The sequence below is a fragment of the Poecile atricapillus genome, chromosome 1 (assembly GCF_030490865.1).
Source record: "Poecile atricapillus isolate bPoeAtr1 chromosome 1, bPoeAtr1.hap1, whole genome shotgun sequence".
Lineage (NCBI taxonomy): Eukaryota > Metazoa > Chordata > Aves > Passeriformes > Paridae > Poecile > Poecile atricapillus.
In genome coordinates this window covers 120,256,927-120,279,904 of record NC_081249.1, presented here as the reverse complement: position 1 = coordinate 120,279,904, position 22,978 = coordinate 120,256,927, and the positions used below count along the sequence as shown (strand labels likewise).

Sequence of the window (22,978 nt, the reverse complement as noted above, 5' to 3'; positions counted from 1 at the left end):
GCTTGGTGTAGCATATTCTGCTTTTCATAAAAAGCAGAACAGTACACATGATTGATTGATTGATTTTAATCTGACAGCTAATATTCAGAGACTGTGCTTAATTCTATAAAAACCCCTTCAGGTAATGGAAATTCATCTTGTTAAACAAGGAAAGTCTAAAGCATGGATTTCAAATAGTGATTTGTCCCATTGACCAAAAAAAAAAGGGTAATAAATGTTTATTGAAAGCTTTTTAGCAGTGATGGAAAATCACCACTTTTAGCTTGCTTTGAGCCCCAGGTTTCTAGATTCAGCTGTTTGTTGTGTTCCCCAAGTCAGTGTCTCAGCTGAGTGTGGAGCTGAGCAGGTGGGTAAAGGTCTGAATTGGTGGGAAATACAGAACAAAAAGTTTCCTTCAAAATCCTTTAGAATTCTGTTATGGAATACAAGAGCAAAGAAAAATTTTTCAAGTTCTCAGCTTGTCACAAATTAAAATTTCATGGTAGGGAGTATCTTGTTAATATCCAAATTGAGTAAATCTGTCAGCTGGGGTAGATCTCATGAAGAGTGGAGTACTGTGAGATGGTAATTATCTTCTCCTCCTTTAGCATTTGCTACTTTTCACCGAGGCTGAGATTAATTGTTAAATGCAGTAAATGATGGCTACATGCAGATAAGTTATATTCAATTTACCATTCAGAGGAGAAAATGCAGCTTTTGTGATTGGCTCTTGAGCTAATGAGTTCTCAGACAACTCATGTGACTTGTGTGGTAAATGTAGCCAAAGTTCCTGCAGTCAAGTTATTTATTTCTGCTATACACATCGTGCTTAAACAACCAACAAATTAAAATCTGCTATCTGTAAATACTGTTCATTACCATCAGTACTTGCAGAAATGCAGTGTGTTCATCACAGTGTCTCTGCTGTTTGTTTCTGGAAATGTGTTCTGAGCCACCTCTAGGGAAATGTTTTGTAGTTCTTGAGGAAAAGTCTGGAGCTTCTTGTTTTCCTGAATATGGAATTATCCTCATGATTTTAATTACACTGGCTCTTTGCATATAATCATAGAGCAGAGGAATTTTAAAGAATTGCAGCCGTCTAAATAAAAGCCATGGCATGTTTAGTGTGCATCAAGCAAAATATTTTAGATAGTTGTTCTACTGGAGCAAAGCTGTCCTGTCTATGAGGATCAATTCAGTTCTAAATTCAATTCATGGGACTTGGGTGTAACACGCAGTTTCCAACCTCCTTGTGGATTCTGACCATCCTCTTCCTCACAAGCTTCAGAGTTCTGAGGGTGAATGAACTCCAGGTTTTGGGTGTTTACCTTTTGATTTCTTGTGACTTCAAGCATTCTGTTGATGCAGGTCACTTGGCCTGTTGCTCTGAGGAATCCCTGAGTGTTTGCTCTGGGCTGAAATCAGCTGTAGGAGAGACTAAAAGAACCAAATGTCCTAAAACCTCAAGTTCATAACCACATCCACACCCTGAAGGTGCCTTGGTGTGCAGCCAAATCTCTCCAAACTCATGATGGATACATGAGTTATGGGCCACAAACAGAACACGAGGCACCTGGATAACAAATCCCAAAATTCACAGCTTTGTGGATTAATGTGTGCCCAAGAAATTAACACTGTTTATGAGGAATGCCAAAATGAGGTGCTCAGAACAAAAGTGTTTTTCAGAATTAACCTCTCTTGCCAAAATTGTGACCCCCACAAAACCAATATTATATAAATTTGCCTCTAACAGAAAGAAGTTCCAGTTTCCAGACTGCTTTACATAGGTGAAAGTTCTGAAACACTTGCCAGTCATATAAAAACAACGTCTGATGGATGATCACAGAGTTAGAAAACCAGTAAAGAACAAAGAATTATGTACAGTTACAGCTGAAAAATGAATTTGCTGCTTTTAATGTTTGTCCTAAATCCCTCATCATTATCAATCAGCTGGCACAGGGAAGAGAAGCTGAACATGGTTTGAATTTTTTCAGGTTACTCGACTGAGGTGATGATGTTCTCTGAGTAGGTTCTTTGCTCCTCTCTGACGTTTTCACCACTAAAACATTTCCTTTTATTTGCTTGGCTCTGCTTACCCCAAAAAACAGAATTTTTCTGGATTTTTTGGGATACTTTTTTGAAGCACAGGAATACACACTCGCACACAGCTGCCAATGAGAAATTCACTATAAAATTGTGCCTCTAAATTTTCCAAATGTAAGAACTCAAGACACAGAAACCCTGCTGGTTTGAATCAGGCATACCCAGACACTTCATGACACCAGTTTCACCTGTTAATTAGAATATTAGTAGTGGAGTAATTGAGCACAGTAGTAAAGCATTTACTGACAGCTTTCCATTGTCAGTAAATATAACAGCCAAGGAAAAAGAGAAATCAGCCTGACCTCCTTGCCTAGCAAGAGCTCTGTTTATGGGACAACAGAAGATACCAGTTTGAATGTTATAAATAACTTTATTCTTTTTCCTAGTGGAATCCATGAGTCTTCTGCATGCAGAGAAATTTTTACAATTTCTGTACTACTATTTTTCTTTAAAAAAAGCAAAATCTTTATCTTCCAGTTAACTCCCAACATCTTCCAAACTCCATTTTTATAGTGATAATAGCAGCATAGCTTATTATTTCCTAGCTTAAATAGAATATTTTATAGAGACACTTGAGGCATTTCTACACAATTAAGATATCTCTGTACATCCCAACAGTCCAGAGAACAAGTTCAACCTCTGAAAGACAGAAAATGTGCAATTTTCCATCTGAGATCCTTTTGATGTGCCTTCATTTAGCCCCATTCTTCACTTTTAGGAGCTGTAAGAGAAACGTGCCCAGCTTTAAATATCCAGGGGCACGGATTGGAAATGAGCAGATTTGGGTCCATTCCTGTCCCTCAGCACTGGGATATTATCCACAGCTCAACTCATTTTTCAATTTGTTTTTCTGTTTTCTCAAGAGCAGCCAGAGGCCAGTGACTCTTTAGAAACCACTGCAGGATAGAAAAGCTTGTATTGCTGTCCTGCTTCCTTAAAAATAACTTAAAATTTTCTTCATCCAGCAATTTATTTTTTTTTTAAACAAATAGGATAAAAGTTTAAAATGTTCAATGAAACTAACTCAGAACCCTATATTTTATTTCATAGGTGAAACACCTACAGAGAGTTTACTTGTGTTAGGAAGAAAGAGAAACCTGCATTCTTATAGTCTATATTTATATAATATTTATATTTTTATTTATTTTTATATTTTCATTTATATTTATATATATTTATATATTTATATTTATATTTATATTTATATTTATTTTATTTATATCAGCTCTACTTTTAGGTGTAAAAATGTAAATATTTTATCTCAATATATATCTTAGCAGCCCCCTGGATCTACTGACACATCTCCATTTAAAACCAAAAGCCATTCCATTTTCATTTTCTCACAGGTTTAATATTGTTCCTTTCACTTCACAGTGGGAGCATGTGAATTTGGAAAGGGTTATAAAGGGATTTCCTTAGAATTCTGTGTTCTTCTAGATAATATATTTTATGGTGCAATAATTAAAGTAATCCTATAAAATCTAGTTAGGTTCATTCATGTGGTGTTTTGCTTGTAGAGTTGCAAAGCAGCTTCATGGTTTTGCTACTCAAGGATGGGTTTATTCCTTGAGGTGAGCAAAGAAATAGGAAAAGAATGAGAAAAACAGAGTAAGAAAAAGGGTGATGATCTATCTCCAGCAGCAGGGAGAATGTAGTCGTGGCTTTGTTAGGAAAGATAATATTTTAAAGATAATATTTTAAAGCTTTTTTACACTCCACCTCAAAAATGCCTACAATAATTTCATATTAAAAAAAGATGAAAATCAGCGTTATGGTAAATTTTGTGGTAATCTGAAGGCATCTACAGTTACTTTCATCGGTCCATATGATTTATTTTATTTTTTTTCAAAAATGTGTTTTTGTAAAAAAAGCTGTTTTGTGAAAAAGAAAAAAGATTGTGGATTGGTGTGCAGTGGGGTAGGAATTCAGGCACTGGAAAAGTTCAAGGTGCCTTATGACAGGACACTGACATCAGTCACATTTTGGATCATTTTTGTGTTTTCTCCAGATTTTGTGCGGAAATACTTCAGTAAAATCTAATTAGTAATATTAACAGTGGACACAAACACAGAAACCAGTTGGAATTCACCTGTATCCTGCCCTGGCATTTTACAAAACCACACGGGACATTTGAAACTTTCAGTTTTCCATTTTTTAATTTCTTTTAATTTTTCATATTTAAATTTTAATTTTTAAATTTTTTCATATTTTTATATTTTCGTATTTTCATATTTTATTTTTTAATTTTTTCATATTTTAATTTTATCATTTTTTCATTTTTCATTTCATTTTATTTTTTATTATTTAATTGTTTATTTTTATTTTTTAATTTTTTAATTTTTTAATTTTTAAATTTTTAAAATTTTTATCTTTAATTTTTTTTAATTTTTAATTTTTATTTTTTAATTTTTTATTTTTCAATTTTTAATTTTATTTATTTTTTATTTTTATTTTTTATTTTTTATTTTTGATTATTTTATTATTTTATTTTTTAATTTTTTAATTTTTAAAATTTTTTAATTTTTTCATATTTTCATATTTTCATTTTTTCATCTTTTCATCTTGTCATTTTTTCATTTGAAACTCTCATTTTTATTTCCTAACCATCATCCACTCTGAGTTCCTCGGTCCTTCCAGGTTCTCAACGCTGCCCTAAGGACGATTTTGTGGCCAAACTGGGCACTTCAAAAAGTCATGAGAAGTAGAAAATGGGGAGCAGTGATTTCTAACATTCCTCCTTTCTGATCCCAAACTTGAAGATAAATTAGGAAGCCATAAAAAATGATGTCAGAAGGGGCTTTAGTGAACTACCCAAGCCTTTTCTGGCTGATATTTTACTGGATAATAGTAGGGTGTGGTATGATCAAACTTCCCCTGCACCTGTGTATTTACAAATCTAAACAGATGTAGGAAAGATCAAGAAAATGTTTTTTTCAATAGTTTTTCTTATTGACAAAATTTGCATCAGAGGAAGATAAATCCTCAATGAATTATTAATTCTATTTACATATCCTAGAGGAAAATGCAAAAAAAAGGATTTTAGACATGTCAGGAGGGAAGTTCTGTGAAGCATCTTACATTGCAATCTTATTTTATCTGACTTTTTGCTCCCTGCAAGTGGGGAAATAAAACAGCAAACTATGATTTCTTTCTGGCTGAGTCTCTAGGAGAGTCTGCATTTTCATACATTTCAAATAGTGGGATGGAGGGAAAAAAAATCAGCCCTTCAATTTGCTGTTTGTAATGAAAATCATTGTTAATTTAGGAGCCCGACAGCTGGAGGACATTTGCCATTCTGCAGCAGCTGTCAGTAGCACTCTGCTTTATTTTGCAAACAGATGTTTAATTTGACTTCAAGGCCATTGTCATTTTGTGGGGGGAAAACAAAGAGAGAAAAGGAATAGCAATAATAATGATAGTCATGATTTGATTTCCTTTCAAAACATACAGGGAGTCACTATTGATGACATCAGAAGTGGTGTCTTTTTTTTTTACTTAAATGCTTGAAATCGGTTTTTTAATAACTGCCTGAAGTTGTGCATGATAATTCATGTTAAAGAATTGATTTGTCTTGTGTCAGGAGCTGAAGGCTTTATATTAATGTAATGTGATTCATTTTTAAAATATGTATTTTATTCATGAATCAAAATGTCATGCCATTTCTGCAGGTCACAGATAAAGAGATTTTGGTCTCTGTATTGAAACCAACACTGCCCAAATAAGTTTTTCTTGCTGTAGTAACGTGTTCTCATTGCACATCAGTGGATGTGAAGGGCAAATTGGTACAGCAGTGATGAAAGGAGGTAATTAAAAAGATAAGTAGTGTAATGCAGTTAATTCTTAGTTTTAGTAACAAATTATTTTATCCAGTTAATGCCTAGTGATTGAGGCTTTAGCAAAACCTGCTGTGATAAGATTTTGGCAAGATCCTCTGTTATCCAAAACTCCAGATAAAAGAATGAAGATGAGCAGTGAATATTCTCCATCCTACATCACACTGGAAATCCCTGGATGTTACAAAGTCTAAGTTAAGTTAGGCATAAATGTGCCACTGTTAGTGTTCAGGAACACATAATCATGGAATTATTATATGAAGGTGTTTTATTAAAGAGCTCTGGGTGTCAGGGGTACACAAACCCAATTCTGATCCAATTTGGTCTTGAGCTGAACATATTTTATTATCTATTGTTATATAACTTACATATTAATTATTAAACTTACATTGTTCTATTGTATACATTGATTTCATCCAAGCATGGATTTCTTGTGATCCCCCTCAAACCCCTAACATTGTTCCTCATGATACTTTAAACAATAATTATATCTAATCACATCTAACAATTGTATCATTTATCATATACTGACTCCACAGGTGCAGTTTCACATGATCTTAGCAAGCACAAGGCCTAACATTTCCCAGGGCCTACTTTTAACACTTTTCCCAGGGCTTGCCAAGCCTTTCTTCCTAACTCCCCAAATTTTCTATGATTTTAAAATCTTTTTACTATCAGCACAGCTGGCCACTCACTTCCTCATATCACATAAATCAGTATTTCATGAGTGTATTCTGCAAGCAGCCCTGCAGTCACATGTGAGAAGCTACACTGCATGTATGGGATGCAATTTTCCTTAGAGAAATTCTCCTAGCAGGCTGATGTTAAATGTTTGGTGAGGTGTCTGCATGCCCACAGAAATGCAGAGCTTATTTTGCAGTCACAATTTCAAGCACAGCTCTATTATATTATGAAATAATATAATACATAGCAATACAATATATAGTAATACAATATATAGGATGAATTAACAAGGTGCTGGGTTCTGGCCATCATTCCTCGGCTTGAAGAGTATTTCAGGTCTCACGTGAGTTTATACTTGTTAGCTGGAGAGCCCCAAAGTGTGGCGTGTAACATCAGGAAGGGTCTCAGAACCTGAACACTGTATTTATCTTCATTCCTTGCTTCATGTGAAGCACCACAAAATCAATTCTGGTTTGTTTCCTTGCAGGAGCAGCTATTTATATTATTGCAGTTCTTTAGAAATTCTGAAAGGCAGAAAAGGCACCCAGAAAAGGAATTGTTCTTTGTATGAATCGGCTGTGGAATTGATTGTTGTCCTCTTTCTCGTTACCTGGGTTGACAATTTTAAGGCTATTGTGAAAGGATTGAAACACTAAATTCAACCAGTAATTGGGTGGGCCATTCCTTTCTGTTCTTGCAGTAATTAGGTACCCACTTTTTCCATCTTTTCTACATCATTAGACATGCATTAAGTATCTCTGCTATCTGAACAGCAGCAGCCTGAACGCTTTTTGCCCTGCTTTCCCCAAGAAATGGATTTGTTGCTCCATCAGTTCACTGCTCCAGCAGAATGTAGTTTGAAGTCTTGCAATGCACCAGAAAACACATTTGATTTTTTATTTTTGAATGGTTTCTGGGTTTGATTTGCTGCAGAAAGGGCTGAGTTAAAGACCTGTGTCTGTGGGGGGGACTCAGCTCTGCTCGTTACAGGGATAATGAGCTTGATGCTCTCTCACTGCTGGGTGTGCGGTGTGATAACCCTAATTTGAACCAACTCATTCAAGTCTTACAGATTACCTGGCACATGGGTTCTTGCCATAGATTTCTCTGAAAATGGAATATATACTAGTTTTATATACAGAGAAATAAATTTGTGCTCTCTCACCCTGCAGCTGCCTGGCAGTGGTGGCTGAAGTTGATGTCTCCTATAAAAAACATGTTCCACATGCACACTGAGGCACCACCATCTCATGATTGTTCATAAAGAAGTTTTCTTGCTCATCAAGTTTAATTTAGACATCAAAAAATTAGTGAAAGGCATTTATCTAATTTCTCTGAATTCATTGTGGCCGAAACATCGTCTTCAGTATGGCAAAGAAACACAAATAGTTGTCATTCTTCCTGCTTTTATGATAGTAATCTGTATTTCTGCCACACAATTCTACTCACAAAATGCTAAATATGTTCAGGCAAGTAAGTAAAATAAAGTAAAATAAACCTGAACTGAAGAGGAGGCAAATTTGACAGGAACTTGGATATGTGTTGTCTGCATTGTCTTTTTCAGTAAGCAACTTGGCTCAGTGAGAATAAAGTTCCAAGCGCTGTCCTTGTAATTTCCTGGTTTTCTAGTGGCCACTCACACCTCATAAGAAATTCAGGCTGCAATTCCCTTCTGATTAAGTGAAACTGAAGTTGGTAATTGATTTCAGGAGAAGGTCAGTCAAGTGTCACTGGAGTGTCAGCCAACAGAAGCACAAGACTGTGGGGCACGTCGAGGTTTTCAAAACATCCTCCCCACCAGTATGTCTGGTAATTTTTTTATTTTTGGTTCTCAAAACATGCAGGTTTTTCCCGTCTCTTTTTCAGTTTGAATGTTTGGGGAGGAACAAATGGCTCCCCACTATAATAATCAAAGTCACATGGTTATATTTTATTTCTAGAAGATCAGGAAATCCGTTTTCCTTCTTGCTTCAGTTTCAAAGCCAACATTTGGAAATGTTTGGATGGCACTGCTTGGTTGTCAAACCAAGTTTGACAAATCCTCAAAGCCAGGATGGATTCACCTGTGTCCCATCCAGGTGCCTGAGGGATCACCCTGGCTCTTCTTCAAGCCTGGACAATTCTCTAATTCCCTCCCGTATCTCTAATCACACTTGCTGTATCTCAATTATCCACATTAAAACATCTCCCTCTTGGAGCTCCTAATGAAGTTAAGAATCTCATTAAGTGCACTTTTGTTCCAAATAAAACGTGGAAGGGCTGAATTCCAGTTCCTAGTCCATGCCCAGCTTCTCAATATAAAGAGTGATTTATCATTCTAATCCCCGTCATTACTGCTTGCTACTGTTCACAATGCTCCTTTAATAGCCTTATTCATGTGCTCTCCTTGTCCTGATGATTGAGGGAGATACAGACTCTGGATCCTTGGCTTAATCCCTGCTCCTCTAAGCAGGGTTGTAATCTCTTCCTCTGTGAAATGCTGACCTTTATCCGGATCAAGGAGACTTCTGGAACCCCACAGAGGCAAAAATCTTCTTGAGACTGTAGGGTTTCTTTCCTCTCCCTGCTGCTGTGTGTTGTTGCGCAGAAAATGCTTAAAATCACCGTGAAAAGGAGTCACAATCTTGCAAGGAGTTTCATTACCCCAGAGTGATTTGGGAGGGGGTGTTAATGTTCATAATGTAAAGATAATCACACCCCCAGCGTGGCAATCCACTGCTGCAGCAGAGAGATATGCCTGGACTTGGTTCTCACCCTTCCTGTGCGTGTCCTGGGCAAGTTTTGATCCATTTCCTAATCTGTACCCTTCAACACTGCTATTTCTTTATCCCTGAGAGTGTTTTTCTGATTTTCACGTGTTCAGCAGTGCTTTCTCCATCGTTTGCTCGCCCTGCTGCTGCCCAGGCGCAGTCAGTGCTGCTGGTGCTGGCAGCCGACACCAGAAAGTTGTGTGATTTTGGCATTTTTAGGCCTGAAGTGGGAAGACCAAAGGACCTGATGTGTCTCATTAGGGACTTTTAGATTTGGGTTATTTTTCCCTTTGAACTGAAGATTGACGAGAGGGAGGCAGTTTTCTCTTGTCTGGTCTCAGTTGTTTATTCTTTTCTTATCACCATCACAAAGTACAAGGAGCTGTGTGCACTATGGTAGAAAAGGGGTAAAATGGCTCACAAAGATCCTCTTCAAGGTCTTTTATATGTCCATTTACCCAATTAACAGATGCCAACTAAATTATTTTTCTTAGTGACCCAATGACCCAACATCTGTGTGCTGCACTACAGTATTTTCTATCCAATCACTCATTACTACCCAAAAACCCCCAGGAGAAGAACATGGAGAGGAAAGAAGAAGGACAAGAGACAACACCCTAAATCCTCCATCTTGTCTCCTGTTCTCTAAACTACTTTTTCACCCAGTGATTTAAGAAACTTTCTAATCTACACACTTACACTTTTCCTATCTAACTTTAACATTTGTTCTCATGTATCACCATGAAAATGTGCCCATGAATTTCATATTACATGAAATTCAGTGTTTCTTTGAATCCTAGAACTAAGTATTAGAAACAAGGGCACACACTCTGTATCTCAGACTCCAACACTGATGTACAGGTACATTGCACTCTCCAAAAACCCGTGGAGAGAAGGCTGCCAACAATATTTGCTACAAATCCCTGCTGTGAGCGATTTTGGCGAGCAGAAGGATTGTCTGAGCTGGAAGCACTGCTCTAACTCTGCTCTTAGCCACAGGCAGGTGTTAAACAATGGGGAGGCAGAGAAGCTTGCTGAAAGCAGCCCTAACAATGCAGAATTTCATGGATTAATTCCATCTTCCTTTGATAATTGCTGCATGAGCAGGGTGGTCTTACAGCTATTCCTTAAGTACAATTTGAATTTTCCCTTCTTCCCAAAATACTGCCCCTTCAGAATGAGGGGAGTAGAAAAGTTGCCAATAACAAGGCTGGTATTGGTCCTTTATTTCCTTTTTTTTCTCTGTGCTCCTGTCCTTCATCATCCACACCCAGCCTCCCCTGGCATGATGTGGCTGAATGCTCAGCAGCCTGTGCAGTCCCATTCATTCATGATGCTCAAATTAGGAAGAAAAGTTTTAGTGCTTTGCTCTTGCTGTGGCGTTTCTCTGAATTGTATTTATCACATGTGAAATGTTTTAAAAATCAACCTGCAGAAGGATGCTCTGGTGTGTGTGTGTTTGCACACAAAGTTTTTAGAAGTGAGAATGTTTTATTGATTTTGGTGGGACTAATCCACCGGAGGCAAGGTTCTCGTCCTGTGCAGGGGTGTAAATGTGGAATTGTGGCAACACTGGTTAAATTCATGTTAATATTGCTGTGTTTTATCCAACATCGAACACCAATTCTGCATCTCAGCTACACTGAAGAACTGACAATTCTCCTCTGATGGCTCCAGCTCCACTCCTTAACCTCAAGAGCTAAAGACACTGCATCCAAAACTTCCTCAGGGAAATACATTCATAACTGTAAAGTCTCTTTGAAGAAGCAGCATTAAGCATTTTAATATTAAATTAAGTTATCTTTGGGTGTTAATTTGTTCCATTAATTGTGGAGTTCACCTTCAGGCTCCTGTCAAATGAAGTGAAGACTTTTTTTAGGATTTGGAAATATCAAATATTTTATTCCAGTCTAGATTCCTGCTGCTGACTATCCACTAATCAGTGATTGCTGAATGGGTGGGCTTTGTTAGGATGTTACTTTTGATAAATAATTTTTTTTCTGTACAAACAAATAATTTACTCATTTAAACATAATTTCAATATATTGTTAGTTAACAAGAATTTTTAAAAAATAGTAGAAGAATGACAGCTCTGTTATTTTTTTTCTTTTATCTTCAAATTCTTTTACTTCATCCCTTATAAATATTAAAAATTCAGAACAATTTTTCTAAAGTTCTGGGATTTTTTTCTGGTGTCATTAACTGGGTGCTCATGGTCATGCTTAGATTTTAATTCTTTTGGGTTTGTTTTTTATTTTTAATACATAAAAAAACTTGGTAGTTCTTTTTTTACTGCCCCAACCCGCAGTGGGAGAAAATGATTCAAGTGGGGAGGGGAATATGAGTAGAATATAAAGATTAAAAACAATGTTGTAAAAGGGAAAATATGCTTTTACTGTGTCTCAGTTGTCTACATGGGCTGTGCAATAATGGCAAAATAATAATAATAATAATAATAATAATAATAATAATAATAATAATAATAATAATAATAATAATAATAATAATAATAATAATAATAACAATATAAAATATATAATATATAATATATAATATATAATATATAATATATAATATATAATATATAATATATAATATATAATATATAATATATAATATATAATATATAATATATAATATATAATATATAATATAATATATAATATATAATATATAATATAATATATAATATATAATATATTATGTAATATGTAATATGTAATATATAATATGATAAAACAACAAGAACAAGAATAATAATAATAATAATAATAATAATAATAATAATAATAATAATAATGATAATAACAATTAAAATAATAAAAATAATAAAAAAGAATAAAAAATAATAAGAGTGACCTCAGGGCAAGTAGGGAACCTGGGGACAGGTGCCGGAACATATTTGAGGGTTTGAGCTGTGGCTTTTACCTGTGTGGTTTGGTTTTCTTCCCCACCCTGCCATGCCAGATAAAACAGGCTGGCCAAAGGGGCATGCTTGGAACAGGAAATTAAGTATTTAAGTTCCCTGAGCAGGTGGGTGAGTGTTACACAGGTTGCAGAGACCTTAATCAGAAATAAATTGCAGCTTGATAAGAGTTTTTTAATTTTGCTTTAATTTTCATTTTGTTTTTAGGGTTTGTTAGCACACAAGTTAGCTCAGCTATCAGGAAATAGGACTTTGGGGTCACTAGCTTGAAATAAAACCCCTGGAGTCCCCCCTTTGGCAGACTGTTTCCATCTACTCTACAAAATCACTGCTTAGAATAACGAGATAAATCCACCCTCCAAACACTCAGTCCTGCCCAACCTGCTCTGACTTTCCTTTGCAGTATAATTTATAATGCTTAGCTCTGAAATTCAAAGAGATTGCTGCAAAAAGTGGGGACTATCAAAATCCCTGGTGAAGATATAACCCATGAACAGCAATGGGCTTTAAGTGATGTTGCTTTTTTTGTTTTAGTTTCTTTGCTTTTTTGTTTCTTTTTTTTTTACAAGTAACAGGTGTAGCGCTCCTGTCAGAAATTATCGTGTCAGTACGACTTTTTATCCTGAAGATTCTCATTTAATATTTATGTCCTGTGGCCATTCAAGCAAAGAACAGAGAGATTTTTCTGAGGAAAAATATAAGATAGCAGCGTGTGATACAGTTGTGCTTTCCCCCAGGGCTTTTTGTTGTATTTTATTCATATATTGAATATGATGGTCAAATTAGGAAGAAAAGTTTTAGTGCTTTGCTCTTGCTGTGGAGTTTCTCTGAATTGCATTTTCTGACAGCACATGTGAAATGTTTTAAAAATCAACCTGCAGAAGGATGCTCTGGTGTGTGTGTGTTTGCACACAAAGTTTTTAGAAGTGAGAATGTTTTATTGTTTTTGGTGGGACTAATCCACAGGAGGAAAGGTTCTCATCCTGTGCAGGGGTGTAAATGTGGAATTGTGGCAACACTGGTAAAATTCATGTTAATATTGCTGTGTTTTATCCAACACCAAACACCAATTCTGTAGCTGGTTTGTTTAAGCTGTGTTAACAACACACTTAAAAACAAACTGATGAGCAAACAACACAAAATGGCAACGAAAGATGCTTTTTTAAGGCATAAAAATATAATCATTTTTTTATGCATTAAAAATAACCAGTTTGCTCCAAATTTTTCGTCCTAACTGAAAATTACTTTGAAGAATGTGGCTGTCAAATATACTAGAAATATACAAATATACAAATACAAATATACAAATATACAGTGTAAAAATTGTTGGACATCGATTGGCTAAAGGGCTGTATAGGCCACCAGAGGAATTTTGATTTCATTTTAATAAAAGTCTCCCAAATATTAGAAAAAGAAGTAATTTTTTGCTGGGAGTTTGTGCTTTCCCTGACCTTGTAAGTGCTTGTCAAAAACACAGGGTTGCTTTTTTTTTTTTGTAACAACAGAAGGAAATAAAAAGAGAATATCCTAAATAATACAATTGAATGACAAAACCCTGTAGCATCAACAAAATTACAGCAGATGTAAATTCATGGTTTTCACATCCCTTTCTAGTGTTAAAATAAATGGTATATTTAGAAATTCCTTCTCTCAAAAAAAAAACCCAACAAAAACAACAAACCCAAAAAAGAAAACAAACTTAACATGCTGTTAATTGTTCTCAGCAGCTTTCTGGGGGGGAGAACAACTTATCATCCTGTAATTAAATCAGTGAGGCATGGAATAATTAAAGAAAATAATTTTGATAGCTAGAAGGGCAAGACAAGGTTATCTCACAGGTAATGCAGAGCAGGAAAAATGTCTTATCTGCAACTCAGTAGATTATTATTATTTCTCAACATCCAAGTAAAACTTGGAGTATCTTCAGCAGTTCTGACAAAACCTGTTTTATTCAAATGTAACTCTAATATTGTGCTTAATGGTTTTGATGTAAGCTTAAAAAATGTCACAGGAACAATTCTTACAAATCCTCTTCCTTACTTTTGTCACATCACTACACCCACAGAGGTAATTTAAAATAAAGAGTATTTCTTTTCATGCTAGGATTTGACTAAAGGAGTGAGGGAAACAATCTAAAGCTGTTTCTATGGAAAAAAAAAAAAGAAAAGAAAAGGAAAAAAAGAAAGAACCCCAAACTGACTCTTCTTTTTCTGGTATGAACTGGAGCATTCCCAAGGCTGGCCTGAATTTTTATGGTTTATGACATTTCCTGTTTCTTAACATCCCAAATGCAATTTCTGTGTGTTTGGCAGAGCTTTTTCCCAGCAGGATGGTGCAGTTGTTGTGGAACTGGGCTGCAGTTTCATTCTCATGAATGGAATTCTTTCTCATTCCCTGGAATTCTTTCCAGGCAGATTTTCCCCTCTGCCCTCAGATGTCTCCTGTCCAAACCCAGCCAGGACAGGCACATTCCAAAGTGGTGCTGCCAAAGCAAATATGACAGAAGTAACCAGATATTCTTTCCTTTTCACGTGACAACTGCAAAAACCAGAAATAATGGCACTTTTTGGACAATCCATTTGGTTGGTTTTCCTTCTCAGAGCAGGTGCTGTCAGGTGTGGAAATGCCTGTGTCTTACAGTCTTGCTCCTTAGTTTGGTGACGGAAAAGCTTTAGCACAAATCCAGAAGCCTTGAAGAAAATGGGAAACAAACAGGTTATTTTTGAGTCAAATTTAATTCCTTTTGCCTTTACCCATCATTTTCTGATAGTCAGAGAGAAAAATGTCAGCAAGAATAACAAGAAATTGAAGATCCATTTATATATATTAATATGGGAGGGAAAGCAATTGGATTGCTCCTTTCCCATGAAGTTCAGACTGCACTGGACCTTTGAAGTGGTGGGAGGATTTATGTAAATTAAACAGATGTGTACCTTGTGTAAATTCTTAAAAGCTTTCTTGCTTCTCTCTAGAAGTTTGCCATTCCATTTTTAGCTGCCTTTTCGTAAGCCTCGAAGCCAAAAGAAAGAATCCATAGTCCAGAGGTCAGAACTTTTACAGAAGAATAAAAATAATGTCCAAAAATGAATAAAATAAGGGAGTAAAAGTAGCTATAAAAGCTAGAAAACACACTGAGCAGATGTTTTTGTCTGTGTTCAGTCTAGAAGCTGATTATTAAAACAGTTAATATTTTAAAATGATTGATGATTGAGTGTTTGTAGAGCTCTGTGCCTGCTTTTGATATTTATGCACCATATAATGTGCCCATCCTGGTGCATTTGGAATCAGTACAAAACCTCCCATTTAAATTGTTGGCTCACCATATAGCTTCAAACACAGCTGAAGAGACAATGACTCAGAAAGCTGTGAAGCTTTTGTTATTAGAAAAGGGAACTGTTCCCTTGACATTTTACAGTGACAAGCTAACTGCAGCAAAAAGAATAATACAAGTGCACTTCAGGCTTCAAACCATCTTTATTTTCTTTTTTTTTTCTAAAAGAACTGGTGGCTTCTTCTCAAATCCCCTTATCTTTGTTATCTGCAGAACTGAGATCTTCATCCAACAGCTGATTTTGTGTTTGTTTGGATTTGAATGATCGAATAATTTAGATTGGAAGGGACCTCTGGAAGTCATCTAGTCCATTCTCCTGCTTGAAGCAGGTGTTGAACATCACTTTGGTTGTTCCCTCAGCAGCTTGCCAAGGCATGGATCTGATCAAGTTTTGGATATTTCCAGAGATGGATGTTGGCAAATGTCCAGGCAGCCCATTCCAGGGTTAAATCTCTTTGATTCTCCTCACTGTGAGAGAGGTTTCTCTTGTATCTGCATGGCTTTGCTTTCTTTCTGTCTCCTTGTGGTGTAGCATCCAAAAAGTCTTTAAATTTGGCTTTGGCTTTCAGTTTGAAGGATGGAAACATTAAGGAGCTGCCACTATCACAGGTTGGCCATTGGGCTCTTATTCTTCCTAGCAGTAGCTCTGCTGGTTATGTTTGTTAAATTTCTTTTCCCTATTATTTCTTGTTAGAAACCCTGGAAAAGGTTTCTCAGAAAAGGTTGAGAGTTTTTTGCACCCTTTTCAGGTTGATGGAGCTTTAAGAGGTTTGCAAAACCAAATTATTCTCCCTGGTGCTTTGTAAGGTGAAAAGAAAGATTCCTCCCTCTCTCAACTCATCCTCCCTTTGCATCTTTGGCAAAGAAAGCACAGCAGAATTGCATCTTATTTTTGATAATTTTATGGGTGGGACGTTGTCAAAGGAAGGTTACACGGCTACAACAGCACATCCAAGCACAAGCAGTCTCATTTTCCTTCTCACCTCAGCTGTCACGAGTGAGGAATGGCTCTAGAAAGATTAAGATATTTAACTGACTAATAGTGAAGTAAGAGAAGAAGCTGGCCCTTGCTGTTGGGAGTGTTAAATACAAGTGATGGTACAAAATGTTGCTGGAAGAACTTGTACTGGTAAACAAGGCAGAGTGCCAGCTCCCAAAGCCTGCTCTCCTCAGGAGCCTCTCTGGCCACAGATTGCCTTCCAATTCAACCAAAATCTGTTTCCTTATGGAAAGAAGATCAAGTTTTCATGAGAATTAAATTGTTACAAAATGGCCAAAGAAGGTGGTTAAAGTTTATTTGGCACTGAATATATCCAGCCCCCTCAGCTGAGGAACTGAGGCACCGAGGCTTAGAAATTTGCATTTTGTTTGAACTGCAAGCCTGAATAAAATATTCCAGATTTAATTAATGTTAAAGCAGCTTGTCTTTTGGAACCTGTGAATTGCTTTCAAAGACTTTACCTTATGCCAGCTTTTTTTTTTTTTCTAACTTCTGTTTTGCGTGATATTTGAGTTGCTGTCATATATCAGAAGTACTTATCTCTTTGGAATGCTGTGTAATTTCCTATGAACAGCTGCTCACTATAGCTCTGCTGGGTTTTTTTTGACTGAAATTGAATGCAACTTCAGTATTTTAATATAAGATTTGACTGAAATATTGGATGCTCAGTTGACTGTCATGCATTTCAAGAGCACAGGTCCTCACCATATGCCTATGACCGCTTCTCTAGAGGTAAATATATCTCAGGTTTCTGTAAAATGGGATGAAATTAAATTACAAGTTGAAATAAAAATACCTTATGTGTAATCCCATATTATATTGTCAGCACAGGGAAATGTAACAATGTCTTAGGCAGTCATTTATCACTCATTTTATTTTTTTCTTTGAGAAATAAACATTTCAAACTTTCTTTTTTTCTCCCCTTTATAGAGCCAGTATTGTGCAGAAGCGCATCATTTATTTTCAAGATGAGGGCTCTCTCACCAAAAAAATTTGTGAACAAGGTAAGGTAAAGTAAAACATCTTTCTGACCTCCTCGTTGTGTTTTGCATTTTTCTCTTAACCCATTGTCTCAAACTAAAATTTGGAGGTCTCGGACAATTTCATGCAGGTTCAGATTTGGGATCTTCCATTCAGTTACGTTCTTCCTTATCACATATTCTCCATCTCATAAAGTCTTCCTTGCCTGCCCCTAAATGTGATAACTAAAACCTTTTACCTTTGTGTGATTCCCATTGGTTTCCAGGGCACTTTGGGCTGTTTAATCCTTTCCTAAACCTAAATGTTGCAGCTGCTTATTGTATCCCACTGGAGAATTCATTTACTTGGTCTGTTCAGAAATTTCAAGCCTTTTGTGTTTTGAGATCAGCTGAGGTTTGTCCTTATCAGATAAAAACCAGAAACAAACCCCTTTTGAATCTCAAGAAAACTGAAATATGAATGCCTTCTTATTGAAAATTGTGGATTTGAATCATTCCATCCACTCATAAATATGATACAGATAATTCATGGTTGTTTAGTCTAACAGTAAACTTAAAACTAAATTTAAAAAAAATACCAAACAAACCATGTTTAACTCAGATTTACTTCCCTGGAGTATTTATTGTGACAGCTTCACTCTCCTCACTGATTTGGAGTTGTAGCCTTTTCCAATGGGTACTTTGATGCTTTTTCAGACTCAGCCTCGGAAGGTGTGACTGACAAACCAATTTTAGACTGTTGTGCCTGCGGTACTGCCAAATACAGGCTGACTTTTTATGGAAACTGGTCAGAAAAAACACATCCCAAAGATTTTCCACGTGAGTACCACTGCTTTCTTTTTGTTTTTTTGTTTCTATTTTTGTACCACACAGGGGCCCTGAGGGGGGCTGGAGCTGATTGTGTGACACAGCATCACTTATTTACAGCTCAGCAGTGTAAATTATGACATATAGGGAATCCTGCTGGCACTCAGCACTGAAAATCAATGGATCTTTCTGCACTATACATTGCATTATACATTTTATTGATCTGCCTGGCATTTTGAGCTAAGGTGTGTGTGAGACTGTATTTGCAAGATATCTTTGTGGGGAGAAAGGTTCCTTTCTTTTTGTCTTAGAATATGACAAGTATATATATCTATATATCTATATCTATCTATATCTATCTATATCTATCTATCTATATCTATATCTATATCTATATCTATATCTATATCTATCTATCTATATTAATATCTATATTAATATCTATATCTATATCTATATCTATATCTATATATCTATCTATATCTATATCTATATCTATATCTATATTAATATCTATATCTATATCTATATATCTAATCTATCTATATCTATATCTATATCTATATCTATATCTATATCTATATCTATATCTATATCTATATCTATATCTATATCTATATCTAATCTATATCTATATCTATATCTATCTATATCTATATTATCTATATCTATATTTATACCTATATCTATATCTAAGGTATAAATATATAGCTTAGAATATAAGCTTAGAATGGCTTATAATGTGGAGGTAGAAAATGAGATTTTAAGGAAAAGGCCACAAAGGACAGGTAACACGCTAATATTTTGATTTTTTTAGCTGTGCCAATCTGCCAAGTTCGTTCTACTTAAAAGTATTTTGAATTATTTTGGTTAAATTTGGTGAGTTTTGGATCTTGCTGCCCGAGGATATTAATTGTATGTGTAGGTGTTAGAATACTCTGTTTTCTTTGTCTTTGTTGGTTGGATATCCAGTTAAAAACACCTTCTGAACTTGGGTTTTCAAGGCTCTGAACTACAGAATCAGTATTTTTTGTTGCAAGCTTGCTTTCTGCAGTTACCCAAGCGTCCATAAAAAGCTGAAGTTACAAAATTGTGTGTTATGCACGTGGTCTTTCATTACTAACTCCACAGTCTGGGGGAAAAAAGGAAAGTATTTAATAATTTGAGTCACATTTACAGGCCTTTAAACCTTGTTATTTTTTTCTGTGGCTGATGTTTATTATAAGAGCTTTTTATGTTGATTTTTAAAAAATAAATATTATTATTGTCACAGTGTCAGAATGTCCTCATATAACTCAAAAAAAGGTTTGTATCAGCTCCTAGTTTTAACAGCATTCTTCAAATATTATTGGTCAGCATAATTGGGGGGAGATAAAATGAGCAAAGCCAATAATTGCAGGGATGCTCTTTTAGGCTGTTGGAGGATTCAAATATCTGCTGAGTGTGAACTTTATGTGCATTATTTACATGGATTCAGCTGCTGGTTAGAAATGGGCCATGAGAAAAGGACTGAAAGCTGTGAAATTACTGTGGCTTGATGATGTAATATTTGGAATAAATGGTTTTTTACATTAAAGTTGGTGAACTCCTGAAGGGTATGGCTGCATGATGGAAAATAATCAAGTTGCAAGAGTTTGCCGGCTTTCTCTCCCCAGTTATGAAATGGTGAATTAAATCAAAGTTTTACTTAAACTGGAAAAGTGAAAAAAATACCTTTGGTATTATTAATATATTATTATTATTATTATTATTATTATTATTATTATTATTATTATTATTATTATTATTATTATTATTATTATTATTATTATTATTACTATGTACTTACACTATTAATCCCAGCAATAACAGCCCTGGCATTAAAATTTCTGAAAGCTGAGGGACAGATCTCATCCAGATCAAGTGATCTATAAAAATGAAACCTATTCATTGGTGTCATTCTTAAAAATGTTTAGCTTGTGCAGTAATTATATTAAAATAAAATTTTATTCATTGTGGACTGTGGGAAATCACAAATTATTTGCCAAGCCACCACATAAAAAATTCTGCTCTATTCTTGTACCGTCAATAAGGTTGCAATAGAAAGCAGATCATGAACTTTATATTTTGCATCTTTATCTTCTGATTTGGTTTAAAAAACCCCTAAAGAATGTGCCCCTTGTGCAAAGCTTTTATTTTCTCTGGGTATCACCCATTTTTGACAACAGAAATTTGTGTGCTCTTCATCACGACGTGATACGAGCACATCTGTGGGATGTGTCAGAGGATAAATTCTCAGGTTGTGACGGCACCTCAATTTTTCTGCAAAAAATTACACACACAAGCATCTTGAGAAATGGAGAAACTGCTCAAAACAACAAGAATGAAGTGAAATGACAGCACTGGAAAGCTGTCAGAGTTCTGCTTGCTGTCTTAAGACCTGGGGGGTGACAGTGGGTGCAAACCACTCGTGCTGCTCAGGTCATGTCATGCAGAGAAGTTTCTTTGATGGTTTGAGCAAAAAGCTTAGGAAATATCAAGTTTTCTCTCTGTTCTCACGAGAGGAGCACGGTTGGAGGTGAGGAGTGAAGCATTTGCAGACCATAGTTTGGTGAGAGGTTTAGGGTGGGCCTGGAAGGACTTGGAGCAGCTCCTTTGGGTGGGTGCATAACTTTTTTAAAATTCTTTGTTTCTTATTTTTCTTTCTGATTCTTCTGCTGTGCTTCTTCTGCACTTTTCACTCCTGCATTTCTCAGCTTCTCTGGGCTGAGCTCCTTGGGGATGTTCCCTCATGGGGATCCTGCTTATCACAGTCCTCTGTGTCAGGACAAAATCTCCAAAGCTTGTTATGATCTTGTTTCTCGTGTTTATTAGAATGTTATCACCAAACTTGGCAGGTCTCTCCAGACTTTCTACACAAGTTTAATTCACCACAACCTGGCACATTTCATTCTGATGGTACAAAATAGCCCTGAACTACACAGTTCTTTTATCTTTATACTCATTCTTATCCAATTAACAATAGACACGTAAATTATTTTTCTTAATGACCCAATGACCCAACACCTGTGAGCTGCACTGTGACATTTTCTATCCAAACACCCACTGCTACCCAAAAACCTCTAGAAGAAGAACATGAAGAAGAAAAAAGAAGGAAAAGAAACAAGTCTAAATCCTCCACCTTACCTTCTGCTTTCTAAACTAACTTAAACTCTAAGCCTTAACTTTTTCACCCAGTGACTTAAGAGAACTCTCTAATCTACACACTCACATTTTTAGCTTTTCTATCCAACTTTAACAGTTGTTTTCATGTATCATCATCACGCCCATAAATCTCATGTTGTATGAAATTCAGTGTTCTCCTGGATCTCAGAGCCAGGCACCAGAGACAAGGGCACACACTCTGTGTCTCAGACTCCAACAGGGTGGGTGGGCCAGGAGGTTTCTCTGCAGAGTTGATGTCTTTAGGGAGGGTTTGGTGGAACAGGCTGTGCTCTGATTGCAAAGGCACCAGGTGCTCCTGTCCTGGGCAGGGCAGGAGGGAGAGAAGCTTTGGAGCACAGGGAACAATCCCTTACCCTTTGGACTAAAGACTTACAGGCACTCGGGTTCCTCTCTCTTGGTGCCTTCAGTTTCAGCTTTCCTATTTCCAGACCCTGCAGTGCATTGCTGTGTGAGCTGAACTCCACACAAAGTGTTCAAGTTCTCCTCACAGCTCAGGCACACACAACAATCCTTCTCCAGCCCCACAACCAAGGACACCGTGGCAGCTCCGGGCCCAAAAAGCACAAGCAGCAGGGAATTGAGGAGAGCAATCTGGGAGGATGGGACTGTATCACCTGCAGCTGCAATTGGGCAATGAACCCCAATGTGGAAATGGACCAGAACCTATCAAAGTGTGAAACTCCTGAGCCAGGGCCCATCTTGGGTCCATCTTGGGTGGATCCTCAGCCAGGCTCTTGCCCTGCCCAAGCTGCATCGTCTGAAGGGTTTTGATTAAATCCCCACTTTATTCCTTTAACTCTGCCCAGGGAGCCTCTCTGGGCATCGCTGTGGTGACACATTTTTGTTCTGGAGGGACCATTCTCCTTCAGACAGCTTTGGTGTCACTTGCTGTCCTCTCCCAGGGTGAACTGCTGCCCGTGGCTTGTGGGACAGGGAAGAGGAAGGGCCAAGCTGGAGTTCCCATCCCTGGGGCTGAGTGACAGCATCTCTCTGGGCTTCGACAGATATTCATAACATAAATAATAAATAAATCACAAGAAATAAACATATATTTAAGGAAGAACTTCTAGATTTCAAGTCAAGAAACCAGCTCCTGACGTTGCAGCTATGGAGGAGGGAAGGTTTGCGTTTGGTTTTTTCCACTCATAGGTCTCAATTATGGATTTGCTTTAGTTGTTTCTGAAAACATCAGGACTGCTGCAACTCAGAGCAAAATAAGGGTATTTTGGTCCAAGTTTAGGACTAGGGAAGCGATGAAGGCTCTGTTTGTGGCTCTGCTAGGCCATATCCCTCAGCAATCTATTCTGCTTCCTACATTTTTCTAGCTTTTTTCCCCCCTGCTGTTGTTCATTTTTTATTTCTGATCCATTTTCCACTCTCC

At 36.5% G+C, this 22,978-nt stretch overlaps 1 protein-coding gene across 1 annotated transcript in view; it reads left to right on the top strand.

Annotated features, from left to right (window-relative positions):
* The window catches only part of SPON1 (spondin 1), a 181,533-nt gene that overhangs the window by 38,591 nt on the left and 119,964 nt on the right, over positions 1 to 22,978 (top strand). The window contains exons 4-5 of the mRNA XM_058829221.1: positions 17,537 to 17,610; positions 18,283 to 18,405. Of these exons, the coding sequence (XP_058685204.1) occupies positions 17,537 to 17,610; positions 18,283 to 18,405 (197 nt within the window). The remainder of the gene's footprint in view (positions 1 to 17,536; positions 17,611 to 18,282; positions 18,406 to 22,978) is intronic.